The 23,276-nt window shown below is 34.6% G+C and overlaps 2 protein-coding genes and 1 long non-coding RNA gene across 6 annotated transcripts; 1 reads left to right on the top strand and 2 right to left on the bottom strand.

Moving 5' to 3' along the window:
* The first annotated feature begins 35 nt into the window (after positions 1 to 35).
* On the top strand, positions 36 to 18,334 carry LOC105281652. The gene is made up of 4 exons (XM_011343035.3): positions 36 to 454; positions 673 to 824; positions 16,261 to 16,818; positions 16,947 to 18,334. The coding sequence occupies exons 1-4, from the start codon at positions 209 to 211 to the stop codon at positions 17,137 to 17,139; spliced, it is 1,149 nt and encodes a 382-aa protein (XP_011341337.1). The 5' UTR covers positions 36 to 208; the 3' UTR covers positions 17,140 to 18,334.
* LOC105281651 (carbohydrate sulfotransferase 11) lies at positions 973 to 13,416 on the bottom strand. Of its 4 annotated transcripts, none has more exons than XM_011343032.3 (8): positions 12,522 to 12,611; positions 9,897 to 10,532; positions 8,621 to 8,793; positions 3,542 to 3,795; positions 2,999 to 3,239; positions 2,522 to 2,701; positions 2,232 to 2,389; positions 973 to 2,140 (listed from the first exon to the last, which is right to left on the bottom strand). In XM_011343032.3, the coding sequence occupies exons 2-8, from the start codon at positions 10,039 to 10,041 to the stop codon at positions 2,053 to 2,055; spliced, it is 1,239 nt and encodes a 412-aa protein (XP_011341334.2). In that variant the 5' UTR covers positions 10,042 to 10,532; positions 12,522 to 12,611; the 3' UTR covers positions 973 to 2,052. The 4 variants fall into 4 exon arrangements, with proteins under 4 accessions (XP_011341334.2, XP_011341333.2, XP_011341335.1 ...); XM_011343031.3 differs by having other exon boundaries at positions 3,542 to 3,798; XM_011343033.3 differs by lacking the exon at positions 9,897 to 10,532 and having other exon boundaries at positions 3,542 to 3,798; positions 12,522 to 13,416.
* On the bottom strand, positions 15,102 to 16,329 carry LOC109611115. Its single transcript, XR_002193448.1, has 2 exons — positions 16,248 to 16,329; positions 15,102 to 15,426 (listed from the first exon to the last, which is right to left on the bottom strand). It is a non-coding gene; the product is annotated as an uncharacterized LOC109611115 (long non-coding RNA).
* Positions 18,335 to 23,276: the final 4,942 nt, after the last annotated feature.

Genomic DNA, 23,276 nt, shown 5'->3' on the forward strand with positions numbered 1-23,276 from the left:
GCGCTGATGGCCGATTGGCCGGTTTGTTCGCGTGATCTACTCGCAGGAAATCCTCCGCCAAAGAAAAGTATTTCGCGATAACACGCGTTGCCGCGCGTCGACAACTGCGCGCCATTAACGGGACGAAGAAGAAGAAGCCGCGCGTCGACAACGTGATTAATTAACGCGATTAACTACTCGCGGACGAGTTTCATGTCGAAGTAACGCGATGGATTCCTGCGACGACCTATTCGCTATCAGCGACGAGGAGATGTCATCGCCGGTGCAGACCGTGCACGTGCAGTCGAATCCCGTCGAGGAGCACCTGTTGAAACAGTTCGCCGATGTCCAGAACCGAATTGATAGCGCGACGAACGAGATCGTGGATATGAAGGCGACCACCGCGCGCATTTTAAATGCTCTACAGTGGCGCGCGCTCTACGGCGAGGATCCGAGTTCAGATTCCGACAGTGACGTGAGTTGATACTTCGTTCGATTTTTACCATTCGATGTGATGTGCTTCAAGTGATCTTCCGTTCCCTCGTGTAACTTCTTTGGCGAAGTGTATGTTTGGTCTCAATACAATCTTGTATTGCTACGTTCATCAACTTTTTTCACAATCTTTCTCATGCGACTTTCTTGTGTCATATTATGTTGCTGTTATTAATTTTTTAAGTATGTCCAATTTTACAGTTGTACACTGTAGAAGGAGAACCTATCACACGGAAGCAGAAGAGTCACGGAATCAGTGATGCGGAGAAAAACTTGGAGATAGTCTCGCAGTGGCAGTGTGTTCTTCAAGATAAGTGGATTATTGGAGTAGAATTGCAGAACAGGTCGCGTTGGTGAGTCTTTAATAAACTGTCACGCTTCAAACAACTACTGCTTTCTATTCTAATATGATGAAAACAATGTAGAAAGGAAAAATGATATATATCTAGAAGAATAAAAAAGATATATCAAGTATTGATGAAATTAAGTATTCGGCACATAGAATATAGTACAAATCATCTTTATTCAACAATATTTCACCTTTTAGATATAGAAATTTATAACGAGATACTCCTGTACCATTCAAATCAAAAGAGTTCTGCAATTTTGTGTAAATTTCTTATTTAAAACATAGGTGTTAGAAGTGGCCAATATATCTCAATCAATTATATCAAACTCATGTTTCTGATCATTTTAATGTTTTACTTTTGAAAAATGTATATTTTATAACCCATTGGAAAGAGAATAATTTAATTCTATCAAATGTTTTCCTCTTAAAGGGATACAATGTGACAAGTTAGGTATTTCAACATTTCATACCATGTTTCTCCCAAGGCAGTACTATTACCGCAAGTGGTACTGTATAATTATGCATACAAATTATTGTGCAGTTGTCAGAAACTATCTGGTGACATCTAGATACCTTTATTGCATTATGCAAGATCAAAGCTATCACAAATTGTTCTTGATTCTGTATCATATTTTAGAATTTCTTTTAAATCTACCTACATTTTACTTAAGTCAGTTTTATTGCATTTCTATTTAAAGGCTTTAGCAATTTTTATGACTAATGGAACACTCAATCTATCTTATGTTATTAAAAAGGAAGATAATTAAGAGAGATGTGTAAATTTTGAATAATTAGGTATGCACCAAGCAAGACTTTAAACCTGACAGCTGTTTTTTGTAAACAAATTTGTAAAAATTTGGTTTGAATCATACATCTTTTATATTTGCAAGACATTTTTGTAATTATTTATCATAAATTTCATTCGTGTCCCTCACACATGCTTCGTGTGACATATAACAATTTGATAAACTTTAACATACTAAAATCCTCGATATAATAACGTAATATATATGCAAATTACAAAACAAGATATTAAGTATCTATTTCATTCTTAAAATCCTATGTAAGAAATGCATCGACGGCATGATTGTTATTATGTACATATTAAATATCATAGTCTCTTCTCTTTTTAAATTCATTTAAATACTATCTACAATTTCGTTGTATATATGCATCATTCCAATAAGAGATTTTGCGTGTTCGCACACGGTACACGCGACATGATGGCAATATTAATTCTTACATATTAATGTAGTAACTTCGTCTCTTCCAAACTCTAGATATTCCTCAGGCGAATAGTCAAACAATACAAAATCATATCTGCAAAATGTAAAATAGAGCATTTTACCATTTTACACTGTTATATATGAAAAATAACGTGTAGATTTCATGAACTATCTCTGTGACATACCTGAACATTTCATAGAGCTCATATATCTGTGTTTTGGATAATTGCGTAAAATAATTTTTTACTACATCTTTCGTTTGGACACCCCTAGTTGGATTCTTCCATTCTGGTTTAATGATGTGTCCCACATGAGCGTGCCTGATAAGATAGTTCTGGTCATCCTGTAACGAGAAACACATAATCTCAGAAGTTTTGCGGAAAATAATTGAACAAGACTAAGCTTTTCAAAAATATAAATAATAAAATGTTTCTCATTATATTAGATTTTATGTGGATAATTAAAAGTTACTCACATGCAACGTCTCGAATTTAGCTATCACGTCGAATCGCACTTGACAAGGTGTGCAGAAATTTACAACTGGTGTCCAATGCATATCGAGATCGTTTCCTGTTTTCCATTGACACAATAACCATCGCACGAATTCCTCAAACAGCGGGTATCTTGGTCCTTGCTTTGTATGCGTCTTTGGATTCTGTACAGAAAATAGAAAATCAATATTGTATATGTTTCTTTATTAACAATTTCTTTAATTTATACTGTCAATATGAGTATTACATTCAATTCGCAATATTTAGAGAAAATTGACTTCAAATTCCTCCATTTGTTCGTAAGTGGTTTCTATTTGCTCTAAATCTCCCTATATTTAAATTCTCTTTGTAATTTTCTTTTTATTGGAATTTTTATTTATTTCGATTCTGAGTATGGAAATATGAAGAATTCTTGTCTAAGTGAATTTGTATCATTCTTGCAAATTATCAGATAATATTACCTTTGCTCTATAATGCCAAACTATGTGTGTACCGAGATTGCTGTGAAACGTGTGTGGCAGACTATGCTCCAATTTGTCCCGGTAGGCGCTGAGCAGTCTTTCGAATGGATGTCGCACTATTAGAAAACTGATGCTGTCATTCAGATATTTAGCTAGTTCTATCGCGGTGTGCCTAGGGTACCTCTGTCTAGCCAGCGAGACTGGTACTGCTTTGGAGGCTCTTAGGAATTGCGGACTGTATCTGTAATATAATGTACTGATGATTATTTATGAAATCGAAGAAGTAATTATAATTAAAGTAATTTATAATAATTAGCATCTGATCAGCAGCAATTTTTTTAAAGAGCGAAAATATAAGATTTGATCGGAGAAAAAAGTCAAGGATAATTCCAATAATTCTCTAATATTTTCTGTAATACTATTTTTTTATAATCCTATTTCGCAATTTGCAATAATAAATTCTGCGTTTCTTATAACGTTATTTCTAACAACCCTATTTTTATTGACGATAAGTTCTACTGTGTAAATAGCGATGCGATTTACCCTGCAAGTAAATTAAAATTATACATCCACGACGTGGAGGCTGCTTTGAAAATGTTGCACCATATAAGATGATACTCTTTATTTACAAGGAACTCCCAGGCGTTGGGTCTGTGAAGCGAATCGTTTCCAGGACGGTCGAGTCCTTCCTCCGCGCATTTTTCCGCTAAGAATTTCCGCCTGGCTGTTAGACGCCGCTCGGTTTCCGCTGCGGCGATCTGCTCTAATATTCTTTCCTCCGGTGTCAGATTCGCGTCCTGCTGAAACATAAAAAAGCTTTAATTTGTAAAACGAAACCAGCGAGGGAAAAAAACGATTTTTTGTCACGTAATTTATAACTGGAGTTGGGTGTAAGTTTACTGTTCATTAAACGCGCGATATGTCATTTCGTACGTACGCCGCTAATCAAGGCACTTAAAAATTTGAAATATCGCATAGTGTTATTCAATACCAATTGTTGTTAACTTGTCCTAGAACTGTCCCGTGGTTAGCATAGCAGTGGTTAGTATATCAAACAACTATAAAATACGCTAACGCTATATACTGAATTATGGAATATGAACGGACTCTGACGTAAGAGTCGCGATATATGTATATGTATATGACACGAGACACGTAACGTCAAAGATCATTTGTGCTTGATTACTCCGCGTAATTTTTCATCAGAAATAACAGAGATCCGAGTCTCTATCATTTTTTTGACAATCTAATCATTATGTCGTCAATTTATACTTACGTATATGTACATGATACATGCACGATATTTGTGTGTAGATACGATTATGATCCCGAAGCAGATAAAAAGTACAAATATACATTCACGATCGATATAAAGTTAATACCGCCTTATTACGACATTAACCGTAATTATGAAATAATGAGTGGTAATTACAGAAAACCGTGGTTAGGATAACAGGGGCATATGCACAAAGCTACGATAGTAATTCGATTTGTGTCATCGATCGTAGAGTCTATATACTGTAATTCATAGAGACTATAGTGTAGTAACTTCCTTCGCAACACGCAAGGTTAATCCAATTTTCTAATTTCTGTAATATATTTAAATATGTGCCTATGCGCTTATTAAGCGTCGGCTGCATGCACTACATTATATTGAATGCATCACATAATTAATTACAAAATGGATGTACGATATATACCAGAAACATTTATTAGATTTTACAAGGAGATCTAAATAATTATGTATGATTATAAATTATCATAATTATTATAATTATTTAGAATCGTGTGAAAATTATTTTAATTTGTATCACTTAATATTATTCTCGTGATAATTTTGGAGAGGTTTAAAGAAGAAACAAAGCACATACCTATTCATAAATAGTAACAAATGCAATATATAGAATGCAGGCGAAGAAGAAAATTTGTGTACTAAGTTGGGACACTCCGTGAACTTGTGTCGCAAATAAGATGGCACGTTTCTACGATTTCATGAATCATCCGTATTTTCGGGAAATTGGCTTTCAAGATACATGAGAACGAATATATATACAGGGTGTCCCGGGTTTTAACCGACAAACTGCGGGAGCATATTCTACTAGTGGAAATAAGAAAAAATTCTTATATCGAGTTTGCTTAGAAATGCTTTATTACAAAGTTATAAACCAATATTGAAAAGAAATATGAGATAAGTAACAACGGAACATAGTGTAGAATTTGGAAGGTCGAAGATGTTTATGTTATGTGTATTCACATGTATTCATGTTCACTATGTTGAAACGATTCAGTATGATTGTTACTTTCACAACAGTAGCTGTTAGATTTCAATCGTCGTGTCAACTAGCAATTACTATCAGAATGCCAAAAGTGTTTTCAAATGAGGAATACACTGATATTCATTTCGTGTATGGATTCTGTGATGGAAATGCACGAGCTGCCGTACGAGAGTATCAACGTAGATTTCCTAACAGGAGAGTACCAGATAGTTCTGTGTTTAGTAATACCCATTTGCAATTACGTAATTTGGGTTCATTTCGACCTATGAATGAATATGATGATGTTCGTTCAGCTCTAAGACACCGACGACGCTCGGAAAGAATCTTAAATCTTTTTGATAATACTCCTACACAAAGTGTTCGATGTGCTTCGGCTCAACTGCAGATATCACGAAACACTATTTGAAGAACATTGCGTGCTGATGACAGATTCGCATATCATTACACACCTGTATAAGAATTACTTCCAATCGATTATCAGAAACGAAATTTTCAGGAATGTCATACTGTAACAAATTCTGTACTACGTCGATGTCTAGCTTGTATCGATGTGCAAGGACAATATTTTGAAATGCGTCACTAAATCATTGCGTACATAATTTTTATTTTTGTGAAAAAATCCGTTGTTACTTATCTCATATTTCTTTTCAATATTGGTTTATAACTTTGTAATAAAGCATTTCTAAGCAAACTCGATATAAGAATTTTTTCTTATTTCCACTAGTAGAATATGCTCCCGCAGTTTGTACACACACACACACAGAGGGTGTCCCGGGTTTTAACCGACAAACTGCGGGAGCATATTCTACTAGTGGAAATAAAAAAAAATTCTTATATCGAATTTGCTTATATATATATATATACTTTGATCTACGTCATTTCTGTCATAGTTCTTTCGTCATGATGTAAAATATGTCAATAATATATAATAATTTTTTTTATTAAGTATTATTTCTTAAGGATAACAAAAGGATATTCTATTCATCTTAGAATAATAAAATTTTCTCTGTATTTTGCAACATTCTCTCTCATTTATATTAAAACTTTTGCAAGATACGTTTTTGTTTAATAATCAGCAATTTTTTGTAGAAACATTTCACTAAATTTATGATTAGAACATATAGTTCTTTTTTTCATCTTTAAATTATAGAAAGTTAACCAGACTTTATCACAAATTGATTACGATCACATACTGCAGACTGAAACTTTGTAGTGACTTAAATGACGATCATCAGGCTGTTCATTTAATTAGGGTGATTTCTTATTATATAGATTTAGGATAGTTTAATGCAGGAAAATCGCATCGATGCGCATAGCGAGACGATGGTAAGACTGAATGCAGAACTACCGGCTTCCGCTTATTGATTTCGATGTAGAACGCGCCTTGTGCTGGCGGTAAATGTGGGCCACGGAGGGTAGTGGTGCACCGCGCACGTTTGTGCATCGGCGCATCGTGCATGCACGTGCGACCCTGCAGGGCATTAGGATCGTTATTTTTTTGCTGTATTTCTGCGTTTATTTCCGTTAAGTTGCTGCTTCGTTGCTCGCTGTGCCAGTGATAGGATAGATACCGATTAAACAGCTTTTCAAAGTGCAGTTAGATGTTCGCCTGTTAGCCACAAAAGTGCTGTTGTAGAGAAATAACGGATAAACGAGTTCTCTCGAGCGATATGAGAACAGGTTTTTCTTCTTTGGTACTAACAATCACAAATTTTTATTTATTTTGTAACTCTTTTTACCATTTCTGTGATTATTTTCCATTTGATAATTAAATGCCTTCGAATAAAAATATTTCGTATTTTCCTATTTATATGATTTTGCATATTAAACCTTTTTTAAACTTTGATTATCGTTTTCTTTTATTACAATTTTAAATATTAAATACATTTTCATTCATGATTTCGAATTTTTGTATCTCTAGATGTAAAAGGTTTTTTCCGTTCTGCACTGGAATTAACCTTTAATTTGCTATTTTGGAAATTTTGTTAATAGGAACAATTTTGTATCATTTCTAAATAAAAGGAAAATATCCGCAATACTATTTTTCAAATGTGTTTATGTGTTCATTCCGTCATTATCTTGTTACAAACATTTTCACGCGATTTCTCGATTTATGTACTTTTAGTTTCTATGTAAAAATATAGTGTCACGTATATAAACTTATGATGTGAATATCCCGATATGAAGCCTTTCGGCATTATGTGCTATCTAAATGAGATGATCTCGATGATCTCGTGAAATATAATCCTTTTCCTCGACTTTATGTATACATGTTCTTCTTTATTCTGACGGGTCATTTGTCGTTATATGCTATTACTGAAAAAAATGCAGATTGATTACTTCGCAATAGTTACGTTTAACATTGAGACAATAATTTTTAGAAATAATTTCAAGGGTTAAAAATAATTGAAACTTTTCGAATTATTCTGTGATATAATATATTTTAGAAATTGTGTATTAGAAATTCTATTTTTTATTCAAAATTTTATTTTTAAAATTCAATTAAATTGACAAAATTTTTTTCAAAACAATTTATTTCTTTTTTAATATATTTTTATTTATTTAATGTTCTTTATTTATTTAATATTTAATTAATATGATATTGAACGTCTTCTATTATCAAGATAGTATATTCAATGGATTTGTATATTGAAAGACATGTATTCGTCAATGCTGTTTTTATTTTATTATATTGGTTGCAGCTATATATGATGATGATTAGCAGCAAATTTTAACTATCTTTTGAACACTTAAATGGGCCATATCAGGCGGGCACTGATCCACGTACCGCATTGCGTCTGGAAATGTGCCAATCTATGATCGTTGTGCTTTACGTAAGGCAAACGTTTTTGGTCTCCCAAGAACCGGTGAAACCAACGATACACAATTCGACGTTTCTCTCAAAATGGATTTTTTTACACGAATTATTGTTACGTCAAAGATATGTACTTGAATGAAATGTTCATCTGATTTACAGTTTCTACAACGTGCAATACACATCAAGATTTAGTTAATAAGATAGAACGAGTGATTATTGGTAAAAATGAAGAAATAAATTTTCAATTAAGTATATTAATCGATATTAGCAAATTTTCCTGTAATGTGAAAAATTGTCGCAAATTCGATTATTTGAATGTACAAATTTAGATGATATCGACGATATTTGATAAGTGGGCCATTATCAAACATTACTAATAATAAATGTTCGGTCTCCAGATTTCATAAATTACGTTTAGATCATCTCGAACAGCGAAATTCTGAAGTATTAAAGATCAGCGAAATATTTCGTGCTCAAATGATATGGCCTGTCCGTTAGTAAACTCTCTGAGAGCTAGTAAAGTCTCACCTCCAGCGAATTCCCATGCTGCAAGGTGTTGGTGTCATCCTGGCTCGAAAGTGCCAGGATGACGAGTGCCAGGATACTAGCGGCGAAGATAGCACGGTGAATTCCTGCCAAGACGCGACGACGTGGGGTCATCTTCTCCCGGTGGACATGTTTCCGTCTGTACTCATATCGGACTGAAACATGTTTAAAGCATTACCTTACGATATAGCCTGACTTGCCGTAATAAGTGCCATCGGTCTTTCTCCTTCTTCCTCGGTCATTGTGCATTAATTGCATTGCCTGTGTCGACTGCTACGCGACACAGTTCATGTTGCTAGCGGGAACATTCGAACGGATGAACGAATAAACTATTATCTTGAGAATGTCAGCGTGACGAGCTAACGAACGAGTGCAACGAGGTGCACGATGTTTTCTGCGATCGTAAATTATTTAGCGTTCGACACTTGCGACTTCCGACCGGCTGAGACCGTCGTGACATTTAACGCGATGCTCGAGTATACGACTGCTCGCTTTATCGTTTTAAATGTGACTAAATAACTAAATAATTTGTTTTATCTTTACGGCGAATAGAACTCGATTAGGCACGTTTATCTGTCTCATTTGGTAGTCTACATGCTACCACGTTTTTTATCCTGATGAGAAAGTGAAATGTGTTGATGACAAATACATTGTGTTACGTCTTTGTGCGACGTATCCTGACCTTTATAGACGAGTGCGATATTGGTTCTACATATCGACAGTTCAATTAATCATTATCGTCTTTTAGGTTTCTCAGGACATTGCCACATCGACATGTACTTTAACTACAATGTATACGTGAAAGACAGCAAAGACACCTGTCGCGAATAACTGTTCGTTCCATATTTTAGATAACATCAATTTCAGAAACCAATATAGATTTCATGATATTTAACGTTCCCTGGCAAGCCGTTTTTGAGTAGTTGGCATTTTCAGATCATGTGTACCAAAAACGGTACACGTTGTACTGGTACACAGAGTTTGATAAATATATAAAAATAATTTATTTTTTCGCTTTTTGTGAGCTGGAAATTTATTTTTTAATAGAGTAAATAGTGAAACTTTATGCAATTTAACGAACATCATAGAGCATGTAATAGTGATTATTTTCTTGCACTTTATCTACTAATAAAAATATCACTAAAAAAATATCACTTGGTCTGAAAATGAGTTTCAGTGTGTATGGTACACGCGACAGGGAAGGTGTTAATGTTTGCTTGGGAAAGCGATTTCTAATCCATTATTTTTTATCCATTACTTCTTAAAATACGATGAAGCGATGAAGAAGCGGTTGAAGGAATAAGTAGGCTGTTTATTTGCTGAATGCTGTAGGCGAGTAGGAAGCAGATATCACATTGATGGAATAGGTAATCAGTTTCGCATTTCTCGATATCAGTATGCATCTGTCTGTCTGCGCCGAGATCGTGAGTATTAGCGCGTCAAGCAATCAGAATCGTGACCGCATCCATGCGATGAGCATTCATGTACCACAGAAATTCTCACGGTCAATATGTCAGTGGTTACATTGATGCGAACGATCATTCCGCATTTGATTTCTTCGATCAGATCATAGATGATCCATTCCTGATGGTTTATCAAAAATAAAATTCATAGCAACAGTAACAAAATTAATGACGAAAATATTACGGTAACTTAAGGGACAGGTGTTAAAGTATAAAAATAAATAGAAAAGTAAGTGATAATGTGTAATTTATATATTTTCACACATAATTCATTTCATCGGCGAATATATCCATTATGTCAATTCCGCGATGTCGGTCGTAACTATCGTGATATTAATTTTTCAAGCAGTATTGATTTCCCTTTTATTTCGTGTGAAACAGGATTTGTCTCATCAGCAACTAATCCATCTAATCATGCGATACGGGTTCATCTTGAATAAAAAGGTGAAAAAGTTAAAAACTTGAATAACGATAAATAGCAAGATACATATTGTATATTGCATAGTCATTTGTACTATTACGGAAATGTTGCGCAAAAGTGCATACAATGAAATTGAATTAGATTTCGTAAAATAGATCTATTTTAGTAACGGTGTATAACATGATATCCGGTACACAATATTATACATAATACTATAAACAGTATAGCTATAAAATAATATAATAGAATAACAAGCTATATATAATATTTTTTATTGAGCTTCAAAGATATTTATCGTCCTCGTGATAGACATTCAAGGATAACGATAATCTTAGCTGATTAACGACATATTTTTAGCTTACTTTGATAATATAATTTATATATTTTCATATATATTTCATCGGCAAATATAATATATCCATTATGTTAATTTCGCGAAATCATAACTATCGCGATATTAGTTTTTCAAGCAGTATTGATTTCCTTTTTTTATTCCGTGTGAAAAAGAATTTGTCTTATCAGCAACTAATTATCTAGTTATGCGATACGGATTTATATTAGCGCCAGGGTTTCAATATTACATTGTATAAGCTTAGGTAATACTATTCTGCGTGCATATAGTTTATATTTTCTGTGAGCTCCAAGATGGTTCGTTCCTACGGCAAAGGGTGTGAATCTCTTAGCATGAATGGAACCGTCGATTTTATGATTATATTTATATTATGAGTAAAGAGAATAAAAATTTATTTTTGAAGTATGTAAAAATAGATACCAATCTAGGAATTATTATTGAATTGAAATCTCGTTAATAAAAAATGGTATACAGATAGTTGGTCATACGAAGCATGAAAAATTGCAAATAGTAAAAATTCGTTGATTAAATTAAAGAATTTTCAAAAATTCGTTGTTAAAATATGGAATGATAAATACCTATAATTAAACTTACAATTAGAATCAATTTAATTCTTATGAAAATAATATTTCAGATTTAAAGATGTATATTGAGGAAAAAATATTATTTATATATAGATGTATAAAAATGTTATATATAATTTTTAATTAAATCGCGAATAAAAAATCGACTCATGAATTAAGATCAGCGAGTTAATGAAATATTGCTAGTTAGATTATGATTATAAATATTACTTTCAGATAAACTTCAAAGATAGAGAATATTTGCACACACAAGTGTTACAAGAATATTATATGTCGAAAAATATTTCGTAATTGTTCTTTTTCAGGCATAGATTTATTGTAGGCAACCTTTGAAATTATAAACTATCGATAAATGTCCGCGAAGTATTCTTCAAATGTATCAAATGACAAATAGAACTTCAGTAATTTTAATCAATTTTAAGTTTTATTTGAGTAAATCAGGATATTCGGGCATGATTATTTTCATACCAATTAACGTGAATCAATTTTTTTTCTTTTTTGATTTATATTACAAACGAATCTGTTTTGTAAGAATTTTCTAGAGATGAAGGAAGAGACAAAGAAAAATTGATAAAAGAGAAATGAAAATTTTTAATTAAAAGTCAGTGAAAAAAGTATGAGTATGAAAAATTATGAATCAAAATTGCTATGTAATATTAACTTCACGAGATTTTAGTCAGATTAATCTCTCAATAACTTTTAGTCATGATTGAGTTGAGGGTGTATCCTTAGACAATACCTCGTATTTCGAATACGCTAAAATCATATGTTTTGGCACACGATCATTGAAAAAATCGTGGCAATGTTTAAGTCAGGTAAATCTCATTGTTTACCGTATTCTAATACTTCAACGTTTATTGAACGTTTTTCCCAAAATGTGTTATTGCAAAAAGCAGGATTCTTTCGACATCAAGGAAATTGCATTCATGGATTGATCTGCAGTTTGTCGAGTGCACGGGTTCACGAGGTCAGCGGGGTGCTCTTCCTCTAATCTCTAGATTCGCGGAGGGTCGCATAACCGCGATCAAGAAGTTCCCTCCCTGATCGGTCGTGTGTTGCATACCTTCTCCGGGCATATATTCAGTGACGGGATCACTGATGCATTTGTTGTTGCACACGAGCGTCGTCGGCGGGTGCCGCTTCTCCCCCAGGTCTTAGGACGCGTCGTGAGCGTCGGTACAACGCGTCGGAACGTTGAACGATGATTGTGTCGCAGGGAGGTTGCCCGGACACCGACGTGGTGCGTATGCCACGTGATGCGTGCGCGTGTCACCAGGAAAAATACGATGCCCTACGATCACGGCGGCATCGTGCAGATTACTGAGGGGCCGACCGTCGCGTTCAACGGGCGCCTCGACGCTCGCGTCCGACGCTACCACCCGACCCGTCCTATCAGGGCCGGTTTCTCAGGGTGCTGGGTGGTGCATGATGATTACGTAAAAGTTTTTGATTGTGTCTGTTGCTTGAAATATAGCAAAATAGTATATAAATTTGACAAGGATCTCTGATTATTTTGAATGATCTTTTTCTTGAACTTGAACGTTTCATTCGAAATTTAATTTTGTCAGCAAATTGCAACGAAAATTAAATTGGGTCAATCTTCGTTAGTTAAAAGTCAGTTTTTATCTTCCGGAAAGGTGAACTAGATTCTATGCACTAAAGTTTTCACATTTTTCTTAACAATCAGGTTTACCTAATAGCTTTTCTTATGAAGGAAGAAGCTTTTAGAAAGTTAAATTAGATAGAATATTTAATAATATTGTAACATAAAGTTTATTAACAAAATATTTAATATAAAGTTTTTCACAATTCTCAGGAAGAATAAAGTCCAATTAGATTATAGAAATTTTGTTGGGCCTTAATTGGTCTTAGTTTTCAATAAGTAATATTTTATAAATTGTTGTGCTTAACAAATGTAACATAAAGAATACAAAGTTACACAAACTAAGAAATACGTTACTATATATTATATGTATATGCAAACAAAAAATATGAAGTATTATTTTATAAAGAATAAAGCGCGCGCGTTTGCAGTGTTTTAAATTAATATACATTAAAACAATCATATGCATATATATTTTATGATTTCTTACGAATGTATGAAAGATAACTTATAAATTTCGACAAAAAATAATATAGTCAGAAATAAATATGAAATAACGTTATATTAAAATAAAACTAACATGATAAATATGAGACTAACGCGTCTCGATCTAGTAGGGTGAATAAATATTCGAAGTCGGACCTGCAGCTTGCTTGCTTCCGTCGATTGGTTGGTTTTTTCGCGGGTCGATTTGCTGCTGGCCGTTCCTCGCGCAAACGCACCGTTCCGTGTCGCAGCTTCGCGAATAAACGCTTTCTCAGTCAGAGGCCAATCAATTGAAATTGAAATGTAATTACTACTAGGATAACTTTGCGATTCTCTCGTGATGGATCGATTGTGCGGTACAATCACGAATCGCGGAGTTTGTAAATTGTAGCACGAAATTGCAACTTGTGTTCTGAACAGACTCGCGCGAAACACTGCGGTTTCGCGGTCACAACTGACGTTTCCTGATGTTTTTTATGGAATAAAGTTTGAGCACGTTTAAGAAATTTAATTAGAAATTACGATCAGAAATAATATCGTTGTGTCACTCTTTTTGCATGTTATATATTACTCAACATTTGTACTTATTTCCTTACTCATTACTAGCATCTTAATCTGTATTGAAACGCGAGAATAAAAATAGATGACATGCAGGAACTATTGATTTATCATAGATAAAAAATATTTTGTGTACCTCTTACATACATTTGCTGTATTTCTTGGTTGAACAGGTCTGCCGTGATTTGATTCAATCTTATATGATTTACGTTATCGTTGAATTTCTGGAGCGCTAAACATTTCTTCGCTCACTCACTTCCATCTGTTTCCTCAGTTGAAGAAATGTTAGTGGCACATCGATCCAACAACGATGATGAAGTGCAGACAGCTGTACTAGTTTGTATTAAGTTGCTAGCAGGCATCTTTTACTAAGAGGCACAAGAACTTGTACTGTGATATGTCAGTCTAGAAAATGTTTATGTATTTGAGAAATAAATTAAAGTAACTTCTTTCCTACGCGACTTGCACAGTATATGTATATATATGCATATATATATATATGTATATAGAAACAGATATTAATTCTCAACTTTGTATTTCAGTTTGATCTAATTGCAATGAAAAGAAGTTGCGATAAAAATATTTACATTTATTGCGTGCAATCTGATCTAGTTTTTATTTAAAAAGAAAATAAAAGGAAAGGAATTTCGTAGATTGTTTCAACATTTAACAAAGAGGAGTTTGTTTAAGGTTAAATGAAAAAACTAAGTTATTAAAAATTATCACTACCATAATTATATTTTTAGATATTTTTGCGATTAGCATCTATAGTGTTCGCGAGTCAATTTGCATAGATAATGTCAGTGCTAACGTTACTTTCAAAGCTGATTCGCGTGTGCATATTCGTCGACCTGTCGACCGCGTTATCTGTGCATGACCTAAATCCTTAGTTTTTGGAAAAACAGCGTTCATCATCTTTTTCTCACGCAGCAGAGAGCTGTAGCTAGAATATTATAATGCATAATCAAATAGTAAAAAATCAACCATATTAGAGAAGTGATTAGAAAAATAATTTTATTTTGATGTTAATACATAGCAATTCATTGTACTTACAATGTTTAACTAAATTATTGAATATCTGAACGATGAAAAGATAAAATGTCCCATCACTTTTAAGCACAGAGTAGAGGATGGAGATATTATCTAACTGCACAAGTTGGATTGACTTACTAATTGTGTAGAAATATGTAGATTGTGCCGAAAGAAAATCAAGATAAAGCTGAATTGTTCGAGCGGCGAAAGTTGAAGTAATCCAGTTTTTTTTCTTTCCCGTTGATGCAGACAAATGCTGGCTTTCCTCTATTGTCTTTGAGACTTGAATCTATGTAGAGAAAATTCCTTAAATTCCTTAGTTTGAATGCAATGCATGTCGCGTTATTTACTTCTTCTATATGTTGCTACCTGAGATAGTTGCCTACTTTGCATATTTGAACTTTCAAATGAAAGTGAAAGCGAAAGCACTACAAACTAGAAACGATTTTGTATCTATATATATATCATAATTTCTCTTATCTTATTGGATGCGAACCATTCTTTTAAATTGCTAATTCTTCTTGCGTTAAACAAACGAAATTATTTTTACTACCAACATCTACAAAGGAAATGCTACCTTTTCGTATATTTAAAATTTAATTAATAAAAGTGAAACGCCAAGTTCACTTAGGTCAGTTGTTTTTAATAGTTAAGGGGATGCTGGAGTGACTAGGAAATTTTTTCGCGATGGTGCTGCCATTTGCACAAAAAATGCTTTTTATAAAAATTTCGCAATTTGTACGCACAAAATTGCGGTTGTTTACAATCGGGATAAAATAAAGGAATATAATGAAGCTTTTCAAAGTGACTTTCGAAGTGTAATAAAAAAGAATAGTATAAATGAAAATCTTGCATGTATGTATAAGTATGTACAAGATTTTCATTTATACTATTCTTTTTTATTACACTTCGAAAGTCACTTTGAAAAGCTTCATTATATTCCTTTATTTTATCCCGATTGTAAACAACCGCAATTTTGTGCGTACAAATTGCGAAATTTTTATAAAAAGCATTTCAACTGTAATTTTTGTATATGTGTGTGTGCAATTGGCAACACTTTTCACTAGTCACTCCAGGATCACCTTAATGACGCAAAATGTCACTACGTACGTTTTCTTTGTAGGAAATTGATCAACCTCAGATATTATCCACACGTGCGAGATCAGGTGGAGATTTGCGGCGAATCGATGTTTTGGAAATTAAATGAGAATCGGTGGGAAAAGATCGATTCGATCTACCCTCGCGCGGTTCACGTCGTAGCGGTGATCGTGCTTGATCTGCCGACGTTCGATCGAGGACCGGTCGTCGAATGCTGGGGCACGATTTCGTACAAGATCGATGAGACGCAATTACAGATGCCAGTGCCATCAATACAGCTCACCACTGCCGAAACGATCGATATATCGTGCATAAAGCTCTTGGACGAGAACCAGCATAGCGCGATACTCGCTCTGAAAAGTACATCCAACACAGAAAGGACCGTTAACGTTCTATTCTCGAGAGAGGATGAAGATGGATCTAGATCCGAGAAGGAACAGTTATTCCATTTCTTGGCTACGAAGTCTTTCTCGAAAGTTTACAGCGACGTGTTCTTGGTGAAAGAGCACGGCTCTCTGATGTATTGTTTGGTCGAAGTTCAATCGATCGGTGACAACCACGCGAGCCTCAGAATCTTTACCAGGTAATGCATCGCTGATGGGAATAAGCTCTCTATTTTCGTGCTTTAATGTTCGATGAGTACTGCTTGTGGTTTGTGTGAGGCGCGTGATAGTAGAGGATCGATTGACTTTATTGAGAATACGCTTTCAGATCTGTCAACCAGCTGAACATAGTTTTGCATCTGTTGCGAGATGAATTTCCGAATGTGTCCGTTGTGGAGGAAGTCGATAGTTGCGTTGAGGCTGCAATGGCTCTGATACGGGAGTTAGAAATGGTTCGCGACAAGAAGAGCGCTCTCGAGATACAGGAAGCGAAAGTAATAACGGACTTACTTATTCCTTGAGTGTGTCATTTTGTAATGCGAAATAGATTCCATTTACTTATCCACTGTTGTTACCTCTTTAAGATTGTTTCCTCCCCTTGTGAAATGCAATATAATTTTGTATTAATAATTAATAATATCATATATAAATATGTATCATAATGTGATATAATGTAATACAAAGGTCGAACATATTTTTGTAAAAGATCATGCGATAGAGATTAATACTGACTAAATAGACAATCATATGTGAATTAAGTTTTTCGTTATCTTACTGTGATATTACATTTTACCATTCTAAATATTAAAATATAGGCTCAGTAAAAAAAATTAGTTATACTATTGTTTTGCTTTTAAAGGATCTATTACAATTACGATGATTTTATTCTTACAAAGTGCAAGCTGACGAATGAATATAGGGATCGTTAGACGTTGTCAAAGTTTTGAAATAATTTATTTTGTTAAACTATATAAAGCACATATTCGTAACATATATACTGTAGTGAGTGGGTAGTGAGTGATCGGAATGACAGAGTGAGTGAGCGAGTTAGTGAGTCAATATGGGTCCAGTAGACCTCGCTGAGCACTTTCGATAAAAAATATCATCGCTACGACCAGTGTGTATTAACGTCAACAATTACATACGATATAATTCTCTCTTCGATACGTATGTATACAATCGCTTCATTACAGATATCACTTTATGTATATATACTTGCCGTGTCTCGGCCGTCTCCCGTTGTGTCTCGACTGATTTACGCGTCGCAATAGCATGTATACGCCTACATGTTACGATTCCTGCATTGTAAAATCGATAACGCCTTCGCTGTTGATTAAGATTAAATGTAAAGGGACACGCAGCAGCGGCGAGACGTGAGACTTCTGTCGAGATACCAGCTATCGCGCTTCGTAATTTATGGGTTGAGTTGGTAACGAAATGTTGCAGCGTGTGCCCATCCGCGGACTCGGATCTTCTTTTTATTTTCATTTCATTAATGTCTCATTACGATATTCTAGCGGAGCAGTTGACGCCAATTCCGTTGACAAATTTGACGCGACATTAATGCGTGCGTGTATTAATTAACTGATACCAGAGTCCCGTTAATTATTATTGGAAGTAAGCGGTCATTTAATTTCTGTTTGTACTGTTTGTATATTATGCGATCCTTTAACCGACTTTTCGAGGGACAAGAATAAAAAGTTTCTTTTTTTATTATTAATTTCTTTTTCTTTTTTTAACCCATTGTTAACAGGACCAGCTAGTTCGCGCGTGGAGGTAAGTCTCGTCCGAGAGGTGGGTATCTCTGCATCATTAATCTAGTATCATTCGCTTTCGCGTTAACAGCGAGCTAATCAATCTTCCTTGGATGCCTGGAATCGAAAGCTCTCTCCCGTGCGCGAACTCGCCGGCGCCTGCCGGTATCTAAACTTTATTGTGCGATATCACTCGTTCCTTTTGGTTTTGGTCACTACATTCTCTCTTTCTCTCTCGCTCTCTTTTTTGTGTATTGTCCGCTTGGCTTATTTACATACTACATTGGGCTTCGACTGTACACGCGGATATATACCCATATGTATATTCAAATTTACATAGGTATTCAATTCCCATTCGTTCTCAATCCTCGTGTATGCGTGTAGGTATATATGTGTATATGTGTGTGCGTGTGTGTATGTGAGCAGTAGTATACAATAAACTAGTCGACCAGTCGTCATCGTCGTCGTCGCCGTTGTCGTCATCGTCTCGTTTGAATGTCGCATTAATTCGCTAATATACACGCAATTCGGCACTCTCATTCGCAAGCTTTATATCGTATGCATAGCATTTCCCCATTTGATAGAATACGCGATAAAATACGCGATTACCAAATCGATCGCTGTTCACGAATCACATCGAAGAATCGCGCTTTTATCTATCTAGGGCGACTCTCTCGCTGTTTTTTTTGGTTTCTCGTAGGAATGTAAGACTGCTCGGCGACTTCGCAATCCAAAGACCATGGATTCGTTTATCATACGATGCGTCAGTTGTATTAATTATCGCAATTAGTTATCGATTTCGCCGCGTGTTCTATTATTTGCTGTTCTCGTTTCTGCTAATGGATTGATTTTCATGCCGAATCGACAAATAAGAAAAACATGTCAACATATTTTCTGTATATTTGAGATAGTTTTTAAAAATGACGTAAGGAAACTAATACAATTCCTTGATATAATCTTATTTTCTTATATACGTTTATTTTTTACATGTCATTATTACTACATTTGATATTTTTGTATCCGAATATAAAAATGTATAGATATGCGAATGCATGGTCGTCAGCAAGCGAGACTATAGAAATCCGAATCCTAAAGAAGACAAACTCGAGTGCATTAATGAAACGCTCCTCAATACGCAGAAAAGCGATACGTTTGTATTTTATGTATCTATCAGTTCGTCGAGAAAAATTGTTTAATTCGTCAGCAGTTTTACAATTAAAAATGTGGGATATTAATATAATTCTCGATGGATTAAGGAATTATTATTTACAGTTAAATTCGGATTGAAACATGATCTTAAAACAAACGTTTTGATATGATTAACGTAATTTGTTTTTATAATAATATCCGGGAATTCGGTATCTTATTTTTTTAAGAAAATTTATAATTGGTGAATATGCTTTGAAATGCAACGATAATACGATTATGTACATTCTCGACGGTATAATGAAGCTTAGAGTAGAGTAAATTCTGAGAACGGTGCTATCGTATTTGTTGTCTATCTTGTTCACGATATTTTGCACAACGCAATTAACGTCATTAATTCGGCATATGTACATGATAATCGGAATTTTTGTATTATGGCAAGTATCATATTGATTGCGAGTCTTGACATACTCGTTTCGTTTTCCTGGTACGTGAATTTGTTTGACACGAAGAAATACATGAAATATACGCGAGACATGTATACAGTTTGTGTTTAATCGAATCATGGCATGATGATAGCAGAAATTTAGTACAGTTTTGAGAATTAATGTGTTTCCAATCACTCGTTGAGAAGTATGTATTAGATCTTAGTGTATTCAGATTCCAGAACGTTTGTGGATATTCAAGTATTTTTATATGTGTATCAAGAGTATCGCGAGCCAAATTAACGTAAAGCATTTATTCCTGGTAATCGATTATCTCGCGCACTTCTGTTATACCATAATTCAGAACTTCTCTCATTTTGTCATCACCAATTTGGCTGATTATTCGTAGAAAAGCCTACTTTTGCAACATACGGTATAACATACGTGCGTTCAAGTGAATCATGAATGGTTTGTAGGATAGTACGAGGAGAAATCAGTTTCTTGAAGAGGCAATACTAATTGCACCAAAGTATTTATTCTTAGAATAAGTAGCAGCGAAGGCACTAAATTATATTAATATTTGTTCATTAACGATTATTACGAAAGTAAAGTTGACATTTTACCATCATGCAAGTGCCGTCTAGAAACGAGGACAATTCCAGAAATTCTATTGTTTACCCTTTTTTTACAAGCGTCATCTTGTTTTGCGGATTATAAGGAGAGTGTTCGTGTAGAGTCCTTAAGTTTGCATTTCGTTCGAAGCGTTTTCGTCGCTTTTATTTCCCATCGTGCGGGAAAATGCGGTAACATAACTTCTTGCGTAACGTGAACCTTTTGCAACAGATTTATCGTAAGTTTGATTTGACGAACTAACGCTGCAACAGTAAACGAATATACGTCGTGTTGCTTGAAATTCTAACAATATGAAACTCGCCAATAACGACGGGAAATCAGAATAACGTACTCGCAAGCGACTGCTTTAGTAACATCGTAATGCACGGTGAAAATGTTATTGACGAAATATACAAATTGCCTTATTTTCGCCGATCTCAGCATCAGAGACGTCGTTACTTTTCCCACTACGTGATTAGTCTTAATACTTGTTTCTCTTGAAACTTCTTCTTTTCGCTACTTATACGATTTATCGCGATTGACTTCACTGGTAGAGAACGCGTGTCGCTTTATAATATTTATTTGCAATTCATTCTATATATGTACACGTTTGTCCGCGCGTCCGTATATATCGTTAACGCGTCCTCTTAACGAAATATCCGATAATGGCAATCGGAAATGAGTGATAACTAATGAAGAACGTCTAGTGTATTGATACGGAAAGTTTACGAGTCAGATAAGGATTGATAGCAGGCAAATGCATTTTCCATAGCTGCTATGTAGTTTCGTAAAGTAGTTTCGTTAAGTATACGTAGACGTGTGCGATATACACAGGCGCACGAACGAAATTTAACATAGATTACATTATCAGTGATTAAATAATAGCATAGAAAATAATTGTTTTCTTCGCCACGAAGCTAGAGTCTTTCAACTATTTTGCCATTGACCTTTGATACTTGATATTGTTTTTTTACTCTCATTTTCTTATACGTAGCTTAGTTCTTCAACTAATTAATCGCTAATGCGATACTGTATGAAATCTTAGTGTATGCATGTACGTGTATGTATCTGTGTATGTGTATGCTTATATGTATGTATTGCATGTATGTATGCATTCACACTTGTCATGCTGTATTTGAATGTTACATATGTAGATGCATGTATAATTTCATCGGCAAGCGGGATACAATATGTGACGATATGCATTGACAAGATTCTTTTCGAAATCTAAACAGAAGGTGCTTTTATCGTACAGCTACTATAAAAGATACTGTTATAAAATGTATATTGCTACAAAATGTCATACGTTAAGTAGTATGTTATTATTGTTAATTTATTTGATTTGTGAATGCCCGAGTTTTTTAACAACGAATAATATCAAAACGCATAAAGCGGTATAGTAATAAAATACGCGCGTTTTGTTGTCACAGTTTGTATCCCATGATCTTATATCCCTTAAGTTGAGTATTTTTCGTGAAATCGGTTCAATTGATTGGCATCGTATTGGCTTAGCATTCGCTTAATACCACGCTCATCAGAAAGAAATATATATATCTAATTGTACAAAGCAGAAAATATTTGTGACTGAACTAAAAGAGAAAAGATTTACACTACATTATTAAATCTAGTTTCATGTTTCATCGAAGTTGTATTATCTCATGACTGTGGCAAAGAAAAGGTTTGCACATGCGAAATGTTAAACCTCATTAAACTCTCCTCCATGTTAGGAACTTCCGTCTTATATTCGTTAGCATCTAATAATGTTCATGATTCCCTTTCTTTCGTATGGCACATATATCAAGGCGTAACAACGTTCAAAAATAAGATTGCAGGAATAGTTGATGTTTTTATGTGCTTCCTTGATTTTGTCTATGAGGTGAAATTTAAAAGAGACAGGACATGTCGAGCTTCCTCGCGTCAAACGTATAATATAAAAACACTAAATGTGGACGGGCGAAATTGAGTATTGCCATCGATGGTATGTACATGATCAATGATCTTTCGCTCTTTCGCTCACTGGAATAATTCAACCTTAATATAATACAGTTAATAATACATTCTCACTTTGGGTGTATCTTCATCTCTTATTATCATGCGCTTCTCGAGAGGTCTCGCACATACACTGCTTTAGTGATTGTTCAACTTCTCTCTGTCATTTGTCGATGATGATGTGGTTACACGTATAATATCTATCGCGATCGATCATGATCGCGGTATATTTTATGCGCGCGTGAAGTGAACGTAGATAATATCTTTCTTTACTTATGTATTCTTTGATGCGCATTGGCTTTTGACTCATTTGCTTGGTACATGTGTATGTATGATTTCGCGTGTATCTGTGTGTATAAGAGTGTATGTATGACCACGTGTTTACTTATTATATTTATATATATATATATATATATATATTTCCTCCCTTTCTGGTACACCTCAATTATACAGTAACATTTTGCTAAGGCATTCGTTATGGCAAGTATATTTTAAAGGTGCCGATGTCTAAATACGCGCGTGAAATATACTTCTCGTACACTTTATAAAAGTATAGTCGGCCGGTTAATCTCCTAAAAATACAATGTAGCCAGGCTAGGATCGAATCGATTTTGGAAAGAAATGGCGGCCCTGTTTAGAAAAAGAAGTGTGAACCACGATTCGATTTTTATATGTATATGCGGCTTGCACATTCGCGGCCCGCGCTAATTTCTCCCTACTCGCATGCAGTTC

The sequence above is a fragment of the Ooceraea biroi genome, chromosome 2, assembly GCF_003672135.1.
Source record: "Ooceraea biroi isolate clonal line C1 chromosome 2, Obir_v5.4, whole genome shotgun sequence".
Lineage (NCBI taxonomy): Eukaryota > Metazoa > Arthropoda > Insecta > Hymenoptera > Formicidae > Ooceraea > Ooceraea biroi.